At 38.0% G+C, this 9,458-nt stretch overlaps 1 protein-coding gene across 1 annotated transcript; it reads left to right on the top strand.

Moving 5' to 3' along the window:
- Window positions 1-96: 96 nt before the first annotated feature.
- Window positions 97-9,058, top strand: SLC10A2 (solute carrier family 10 (sodium/bile acid cotransporter), member 2). Its single transcript, XM_009085170.1, has 6 exons — window positions 97-518; window positions 3,534-3,652; window positions 4,785-4,873; window positions 7,015-7,190; window positions 7,798-7,955; window positions 8,925-9,058. Exons 1-6 carry the CDS (start codon window positions 97-99, stop codon window positions 9,056-9,058), a joined length of 1,098 nt encoding a protein of 365 aa, XP_009083418.1.
- The last annotated feature ends 400 nt before the right edge of the window (window positions 9,059-9,458 follow it).

A 9,458-nucleotide genomic window follows, 5' to 3' on the forward strand; every position in this document is an offset into this window, starting at 1 on the left:
GCTTCCCAGATCATTTAAAAGGAGTCACTGACAAACAATCATTTACACAGGCTTGAAAGTTTACCCTGGATGTACTGAGTGGTTCTGTATTTCAAAATGCAGACATACCTTCTTTCCCAGCAATTTAACACCGGCTCTTTGGCAGAAAATTCCACGGCTTGTCCAGCAAATGCTACTATCTGTGATGGCACATCCTGTGTGTTACCAGAAGACAATTTTAATGAAACTTTGAGCATAGTTTTAAGTACTGTTCTAACAATCATGCTGGCTTTGGTGATGTTCTCCATGGGCTGCAATGTGCAACTTAAGAACTTCTTGGGTCACGTAAGAAGACCCTGGGGTATTTTTGTGGGTTTCCTTTGCCAGTTTGGAATTATGCCTCTCACAGCCTTCTTGTTGTCTTTGGCCTTTAACATCCTTCCTATTCAAGCTGTCGTGGTACTGATTATGGGATGCTGTCCAGGGGGCACAGCCTCCAATGTCATCGCCTACTGGGTGGATGGAGACATGGACCTAAGGTAAGAACAGCCATTCTCTACGTACTTTATGTGGCTTTTTACATTGCAAGTTTTATACTGGAAAAGGCTGTCAAATTTATTTATTTTTTCAGTTTCCTAGCACATGCATGGTAGAGCTTTCATCCTGTAAAGGTGGTTAGCTACTGTAATAGCAGTAAATACAAGCAGAATGGCAAATATCCTTGGTTCCTTGGGAGTTCATTAGGAAGATATCACAACAGAATCATGTACATTAGAAAATGTCTTTATTGTGAAACTTCAGATCCTTTAACAAATGGCATTTAGGAATACAGCTAAGATACTAAAGTTTATGAAAACTTTGCCCAAGTTAGAACTACTTTTGTTTCTCCCAAAATCTTGAGTAGTTAAAAAACCAAAACTAATAATAGCAAATTTTAGGATCAGAATCTTCCGTACAAAACAGTGGCTATGCAATTGTTCTTGAAGTAATGTTTCCTGAAAAAAAAAACACATGGTAAAATATTTTCCCTCCTTTTGTGCTCTATACAATGAGAAGACAGGCATTGATTTTCTCTTTGGGAACTAATACAAATGAAAATCACTTGTGGCAATTCTATCTTCTCCTGGAACCTTCTGCAAAGTCTTCAAACTGAGGGAATATTTTACAGGCTAGATGTCACTACCTAAGGCAGCCCTGCATATTGGAGGCAATGAAAAATCCCCTTTGTGGATAAGTGTGATGGTCTCAATGACAGGGTGCTCTGAACTCAGAAACAGATATGTAAGGCACCTGACACATCCTAGGACATCAAATATGTGGGAGAAGTGAGCCCAAGTCTTGATGCAAATTCCGTGGGGGGTTCATTAGCTCTTAGAACCTTTAAAAATGAGCCATCTTTTTATTTTTATATCCTGATTACTTTGCTTTAAAATAAACAGGGTCATTTCTCTCTTTCCCACAGAGTAACATAAATTGGAACATTCATCCAATTTCTCATATGCCAGTCTGAACTAGAAATGGAAAAAATAATAGAAGTAAGAAAGATGTAGAGCTAGGGTGAATAGACTAAGAACGTTAATATTTCTAGCTTTAATACGACATTTTTTCCATGCTTTGAAAATAGTGAACTTTTCTGTCACATACAGGTGTTAATGTAATACCAGCTTTTCAATTATGTATGAGGTCAGCTCTCCTAATCATAGACTTCCTCACTGTGGAAGAAAGACCTATGATATTAAGAACTGTAATGCACTTAAATTCAATTAATGCAGGTCTAAGACACCACAGATGGAAAGATATCTAGTACAAATCTGAAATTCTGTCCTAATCTCTCCTTGGAAGAATACACTGAGCTAAACTCTGCTTTCTCAGTTCTGTATCTTCAAAGTTACATCACTGTAATCAACACTAAAAAATCCAAACTGATGATGCTATAAATATGAGTAGGGTTTCTATCCCATGACGCTGGTAGGAGGTGAAGTATATTGAAAATGCCTATAACAGGTTATTCTTCAGGTAAAGACCTTTACCTTAAGAAGTCAAAGGTTTTCAGTCAGTACATTTGTGACAATAATGCAGGGACCAGAGGATATGGAAGGTACAGCAGATTGTCAATGCAAGCACCTTCAGTTCTCAATAGAAGAATAACGTAAGTAGCTTAGTTGGTTTCTGGAACCACCACAGTATTATAGAAAGCCTGCCCATCATATCAGACAAGGTTTGGTCTGCGATAATATTTTATGTTTATGCATTATAACCCATCACCATTGTCCACAGTCCAACTTCAAAATGTCCCTGTGTAAATAGACAACAGCTTAGAGCAGGGATTAGTTTTCTACCGGTAATATAAGCAAAGGGAGGTGAAATATGACATTTCATACCTTTCTTAGTAACTCAGACCCAGTTGGCATCCTCTAAAGCTTCCCATAGAGACAAGTCTTGAGGAGCAAATGTACGTACAGGAACAGTAAAAAGATGCAGTAAATACAAAGGTAGGAAAAATAAGGTCTTTTTAATCCCTTTGGAACTTCAACAAACTTTAATTGTAGACCCTGAATCTTTATTCTATGTAGAAGACTTCTGTAGGAACTCTCTTGCCAGAGGGTCCTGCAAAATTCTGTTCAGTGACCCTGAAGCAGAGAATGACAAGAACTAGAATTCATGCAGATAGTCTTGTGGTTTCTGTATTAATTGTTCCAGATTTCTCTGGTTCTGTCCAGTTAGTGGGTCAGGGTCAGTAGTCCCTTTTCTGAGGACAAACAACTGAAAAGAGAAATCAGATGTGAGGCTCAGAAGGAAGCTTCCAAAGTCTCTTAACTAAAACCAACTCTCAGTCTTTTTATATTAAGAGTGTGATTTGTAGGCATAATTTTATCCATTTGGCTCAGATTCTGAGAGTTTCCTCCTTATTTTAGCTGTCTTGCCTTTTCATCTTTCTTCAGTCCTGTAGAAGAATGCATCTTTTTGTACAAATAGTATCAGAAAAGAGAAATAATATTGCACAAAGGAAGCAACGAATCTTATGCTAAGCTTCACTGAGCAATTTTCAGCACCTACTCTTTGGTCTAGAGCAAAACAAGTCAGAAAAAGGAATTTTATTACATCACACGTCCTAGAAAATTAAATATTTTTGTTTTATGACTTCGGAATGAAATTTTAACAGTCTGGGACTGCCAGTATAATGGAAAGCTCCATTTGATGTTATCTCTGCCCCTGTGCAGTTTGCCACCCTCCCAGAAACCAAGCAGACAGGCAGCATCCAGACAAACTTGCCAACAGACCTTCCTGCTGGCCACTTGTCTGACTGCAACATTTCTGCCAGAAGTTATGGTTCTGTGGCTGCAGAGCACCTTGATATTTCATGTCCTTTTCTTTTCAACAGAAGCCATTCCTTTCATTTAGATTTTTTTCTAACCTGATATACAAGATAAATTGACTGTAACCAGCAGCATTTCTTGCCCAATCTTTCATAAGCTGTGAAGTGGTAATAAGAAAATAAGAAAGACTATAGGCTAGCATGAGATGAACTGTCACTGCAACCAATTTCTTTGCAGCATCAGCATGACAACTTGCTCCACGCTGCTTGCAATGGGAATGATGCCACTTTGCCTCTTTATTTACACCAAGATGTGGACTGATTCTAATGCAATTGTACTCCCCTATAACAGCATTGGTGAGTCCAGTGAACCAGTACTTTCCCTTCTGACTATCTATCCTCCCTCCAGTGACAACAACCTCCATACCATCATCCTGCAGAGTCAGGAATAAATTACCTCAGATTTTAAAAAATATTTGTCTTCCTACTTTCTAATAACCTCCATGGGAATTAGATACCAAAAATCATTTCACATCATCCACAGCTCTGGAGAAGAAAGACTTTAAGCCATTATAAATATTGTACAGATATTTATCATGAGATTGTGCATGGTTTTTTTCTTTCCAAATGGTTTGGAGGCCTGTGTAGTACTGGGATAAGAATATAGAATAATTTGTATAAGAATAGTTTCTTCTCCTGGATGAAAGTATTTGTAACAGCTTTAAGGCACAGTCCGCCAAAGTGCTAAGTGCTGAGGCCATAATCTGGCAAAATACTTTAGCACACGTGGATAATTAAGCAAGTGATTAAAACTGCTGAGTCTCTTTGAAAAGCTGCAATCTACACCACCAGGAGTGCCTTCATTTGACTTTCTGTCAAAAAATCTCATTCAGCTACAAAGAGAAACTAGTTAAAGTATTTAGAAATACATGCTCCAGTGCTCTGCAGAGCTGTGGCCCTAGTGCTTATCAAGTGCAGTTCCATGTTGTGCTAATCTTAAAAGCCAGCAGAATCACTTTCATATTCTTTCATTTCATTTCCCATTGTCCTTGAGGGGAAAAAAATCACATACATTGCTTGTGCTTTCAAAATAAATACTGGATAGGGAAGGCTAAAACAAAAGAAGCTCTAAAATGGTTGTTGATATGGTACAGTAGTGAAACACCTGCAGACAAAAAGAACATTTAATATAGCTGCTCACATCACAGGATAGTGATGATTAGCACACACAAATTTCTGTCTGCCTTTCTGATGCAGGTGAATGAGCATGTAGCTCTGCAGAATGGCAATTACTTCAACAGGCTGCCAAAGATAACAGACTCTACAGAAAAGCAAATGGTCAGGTGTGGGTAGAGCATGCATGTCCCAGGGTGTGCATACCAGAAATACCCTCTGAAGCCTTTCTCCTTATCCTCAGCCACCTTGCACACTGTCCTGTTGAGAGCTTCTGCACCATACGTGGGCTTGACTTCTCTCTTCTTTTTTACAGGAATTTCTCTGGTAGCTCTTGTAATTCCTGTTTCGATTGGAATATACGTTAACCACAGATGGCCTAGTAAAGCGAAAATCATACTTAAGGTAGGGTATCTATATGAGGCTGGAGCATAAGCAATTATGGACAAATTATTGAATCAGTGGCACCACTGAAGCAGTACATTGTTGTTCATAGTATTAGTATCTGACTTCATAAGAGCCAGGAAGTTTTCAGCAGAAAATAAATGAGACACCGTGGAAATGTATTGCTTTGCCCCTGCACAAACATGCATGAGTTGCATACATTATTAGAAGCCATCATTATCTAAAGAGCTTACTTTTGTCTTTGGCTACAACTATGTTAGTAATTGAGTTCAGTATGTAATGTAAACTAAAATTGGAAGGAAAATCATTCGGGTCAACTGGAAGTAATTTTACTCTGCAAAAAAATAAAAAATAAAAAGTTGATCATTCTTGATCAAAAATAGCTTTCTACTTTTAAACCAATTTCTTGATTTTTTTGGTGAGGAAATTTTGAGTTTGAAGTAAATTTTTATTAAAAAATTAATTGAAAATATTCCAACTCTCAAAAAAAAACCCTTAGAAAATTATTTAGAAAATACAATTAACTTTGCAAGGTGTTTACAAGTGCATCAAAAATATGAGGGTTTGGGCAAAAACTATTCTCATCAAAATAATAATAATCATAATCATTTAGCTGCATTTAGGGTAATAGCAAGTTAATAATTCTGAAAGTTTGGTTTAGACTCAAAGAGATTATCAGATGTGCTGAGTACCCTTGGCCTTCGTTAACCATTCTTAGTTAACAGATATATTATCTAAATTTTCTTAAAGAAAACTAGTCTGGCCACTACCTATACTTCATTATCATTCCTTTGCTATCAGCTCAGGCAACATAGAATACAAATAAGGTCTTTTTAAGTTAATACATTTTCTTTAACTTCTAGCTTATCACGTTGTATTTTTAAGTGCACTCACAGCTTACTTATGAACTTGGATACCACTGACAGCTGGCTTCAAAATTGTACTATTTATGCTTAATCAGTTAAGGGAAAAGCATGGACTTGCACTCACATGAAAAGAAACTCTCCTTGCTCTCTCAGCAAAGCACCGTTTCATCCTCTTTCTTACCAAGTGGGTGAGCAACCCACAGAAGGATTCACTGACAGTTTGCTTTATGTAGGACAATGAAGCATCAAGTGAAGATTGAGCTGTAGCTGTCAGATTAAGGCCCAAGTAGTGAGAAATGGAGATAAGAACACAAAGACAGTGTGCCAGGTGAAATAGAAGAGCTTGTCATGACCAGACCATGTTTCTTCTTCCTAGGTGCATGTGGTTAATAGCTCAGCCAAACAAAAACACTTATCTACTCAGTGCTCTTAAAAAGGCTTCAGCCAAAGACTGATGAAGCCAGTTCAATGGGAATACATGTCTGAGCTGAGAAATAGATTCTCCTAAGCTTAGCCTCAGAAGTCTGCTGCTGAGATCCCTGGCAACATATGCCATAATGGCAGACATTTCACTTGGGTATTGAGAAGAGAGTGAGTTATGCCTCTGTTTGGCAAGCAATGGTAAAGATCTCAGTACACTCAATCACAGGAAATAAAATCAACTTCAGTGATTAGGTCTATGGAGCAGTGCTGTACAAGCTTGCAACCAGTTTTCAGGCACAAATTTTCAGCCTCATTAAAGATTTACCCCCATTCTTGCCAAATAATTTCCTGTCACTAACTCATTAACAATCTAATGTCTAGTTAGTACGCACTGTATTAAGTACCAGTGTGTGATTGCCCAAGGGTGGGGAAGAAAATGCATTATTCTAGCTATTAGGCTATCAGTTTCCCAACAACTCTGGGGAAATTTTTCTAATATGTGCACCATTCCCGTGAAATGATTTTTAATCTCCAGCACTAAATACAATTATAGCCAAGGCTTCAAAAGACTAGTTTTACAGGTTCCTGCTATAGATACCTATTATAGCTGTGCCTTGATCTATATCTGTAGTCACACTTTGAAGTACATGATATATCTCCTGTTTGGGAAAAGTGGCAGCTATCTAATCTCTCTGCCTACTGTGAATTGCATTGCTGTAAACATTAGGTTTTGTGTTTAATAAGACATTTCAGTGACTCAGAGACACTCAGGGGCATGTTTGACACCATGTTTGTTGCCATTAAATTTCATTGGGGTCTCCTATTCACACAGTTCTTCCTTTCCCTTCACAGGTTGGATCCATTGTCGGAGCAGTTCTCATTGTGCTCATTGCTGTGGTTGGGGGAATACTCTACAAAGGCTCCTGGATTATCTCACCCAAATTATGGATAATTGGCACCATATTTCCAGCAGCTGGCTACTCCTTAGGATTCTTTCTGGCTCGCATAGCTGGTCTGTCTTGGCACAGGTATGGAATTCTTTGTGACAATTCTCTGTAAATTTTTTTCAGCTGTAGAAAAAGTTTTTATTTAATGATTAATCAATGCTGAGATTGCTCCCTAAACATTAGTTGTGTTACAGAGTCACTCTTTCACCAACCCTGTTTCTGGGATACTATGTGGAGAAAAAACTTTTCTTGTGCACGTTTATTTACAGATTCTGACTATAGAATTTCCTCCAATCCTTCATATGCCTTCATCCTCGTGTGCCAATATCATACACTCCAAAGAAGTGAAACAGTCCTGACTTGTAAGTGGGTTAGGACTGCAGTAAAACATCTCATGAAGATGCAGCAGTCGACAATCTAGGACATCATTACAAGAAAAAGAAACAGTCAGTGCCACATATGTGTCTTGAAGGTGGATCACAGTCCTTTACAATTACTGAACTGCCATAAATTTTGTGTGATCTGGTGGTTACAGCCATGTGACTTGTGTTTTGCTGCCTATGTGAGCAGAAGGGTACAATTTTCTTAGTTATCCGTTACTGTATGCTTCTTGCTTATCCTGAATACTAAAAAGGACAAAGACCCACAGGCTGCTATTTCACAACTGTCTTTGTATTATTCCCTTTAGATGTCGTACAGTGTCTCTGGAAACAGGCATGCAAAACACTCAGTTATGTTCAACTATAGTACAGCTGTCATTCACTCCTGAACAGCTTGAACTGATGTTTACTTTCCCACTCATCTACAGCATTTTCCAGCTGCTGTTTGCACTACTAATTTTAGGAGGTAAAGTATAACTATTTTTTGTTATGAAACTATTATTATCATTATTAGTCAATTTATTTTTCCTGGATGTGGAGAAAACAAGATGGAATAAGAATAATCAAATGGAAAATACTTAAGTAAATAATGACCCAAATGATTGCTGAGCAGTATCACTGTGCTGTGCCCTGCACATAACCAAGAAGATAGAAGACTCAGTTCAAGATTTGAAAGACCCCTTTTTCAGCACAAGGGAGGGGATCTCTCACCCTGGACAAGGAAAGGGCAAGCAAATCTTCCATTGAACCGGGGTGCCTGGGGATACTGCTGCCCTGCAGAGCCATCCCCACAAGCATGCACAAAGTCCCACTCCCACCAGCTGTTAAGAGAACAGGCATTAGCTTCAAGGTTAACCTGAGGAAATAACTTTCATTAGAGGTTTAAAGGTCCCTTTTTCCTCCCACATACACCTTTCATTAGTTCCACTGCTGCTACAACTAAGCTACCAAGGGTTGAGATCTTGCCCCTGTTGCACACACATAAAACCAGCTGTGACTATCGAGTGTTCACTCCCAAACCAGCCACTCTGTCAGGAAACAAGGTGGGGACAGATGAACCACTTTGTCCCAGCTCCTTCCAAAAAAGTCATGTAGAGGTAAGGGTCAGTCCCTGAGACCTAGCATAGAGCCCAAAGGATTCCCAAGGGAAACAGATAGTACTTTTAAAAGATGCTGCACACTACAGGAACACAAAGCAGCCAAACACCAAATGCAGAATTTAAAATGTTAATATGTCAAAATGTTCTTTTCCAGTGAGAATTGCTGTTGACACAAAATAATTAAACATAGCTTTAAAGAAACTGTCTGGAGGTGTTGGAATGTCTTAGCAACACGAGAAAAGGAAATGTTGCCATTGCTATGTGCTACTAAAATGTCTTTTTCAGACATTTTTTATCATTTCTTTATTTAATACTAAATATATATTGAATTCCAGGGTACCGTCTCTACAGAAGACACCGTGTCAAAACAAAGACAGATGTTGAGAAAACAGAGCAAAAAGAGGATTCAAAATCAGTACCATCACATACTAAAATAAATGGAGGATTTGTAACAGATGAGACCAAATAGACAATTACCTCTGCTCCCACCTGCTGAAAAGATATAAAATATATGGTTTACTTAAAACGTTTTTTTCACATGTTGTTGTTTTATGGAAATATTTAACAAAAGGAGAAGTTTTGTTGATATTTTGCAGTAAAGACTTTAAAATGATTAACTTAAGAAAGATTTCTACTTTGATTTTGTACATGGTTTCTGCCACAATTGTAGAATCTGGTTTTGAAGATAATTTGCTAAAAATATGTAACATTTTTTATGGTTTATTTAAAAACAGGCAGAATAAAGGTGGGCTATTGCTAAAAAAAACCCAGATATTTGTAATACCGAATACAGCTCATGATCCTGGAAATCCATCTGTTAGTCTCAGCCCCAGCATCAAACAAAGAGAAATCTTGTAAAAGTGCCTGAG

This window comes from Acanthisitta chloris, unplaced genomic scaffold, assembly GCF_000695815.1.
Source record: "Acanthisitta chloris isolate BGI_N310 unplaced genomic scaffold, ASM69581v1 scaffold3802, whole genome shotgun sequence".
Lineage (NCBI taxonomy): Eukaryota > Metazoa > Chordata > Aves > Passeriformes > Acanthisittidae > Acanthisitta > Acanthisitta chloris.

What these genes read in the sequence shown, in the direction of transcription:
- SLC10A2 (XM_009085170.1), top strand. Translation starts at nt 97, where the DNA reads ATGCAGACATACCTTCTTTCCCAGCAATTTAACACCGGCTCTTTGGCA. An exon ending in AAGCGAAAATCATACTTAAG is followed by an intron (nt 4,874 to 7,014) that starts GTAGGGTATCTA and finishes TTCCCTTCACAG; the next exon opens with GTTGGATCCATTGTCGGAGC. An exon ending in TGCACTACTAATTTTAGGAG is followed by an intron (nt 7,956 to 8,924) that starts GTAAAGTATAAC and finishes ATTGAATTCCAG; the next exon opens with GGTACCGTCTCTACAGAAGA.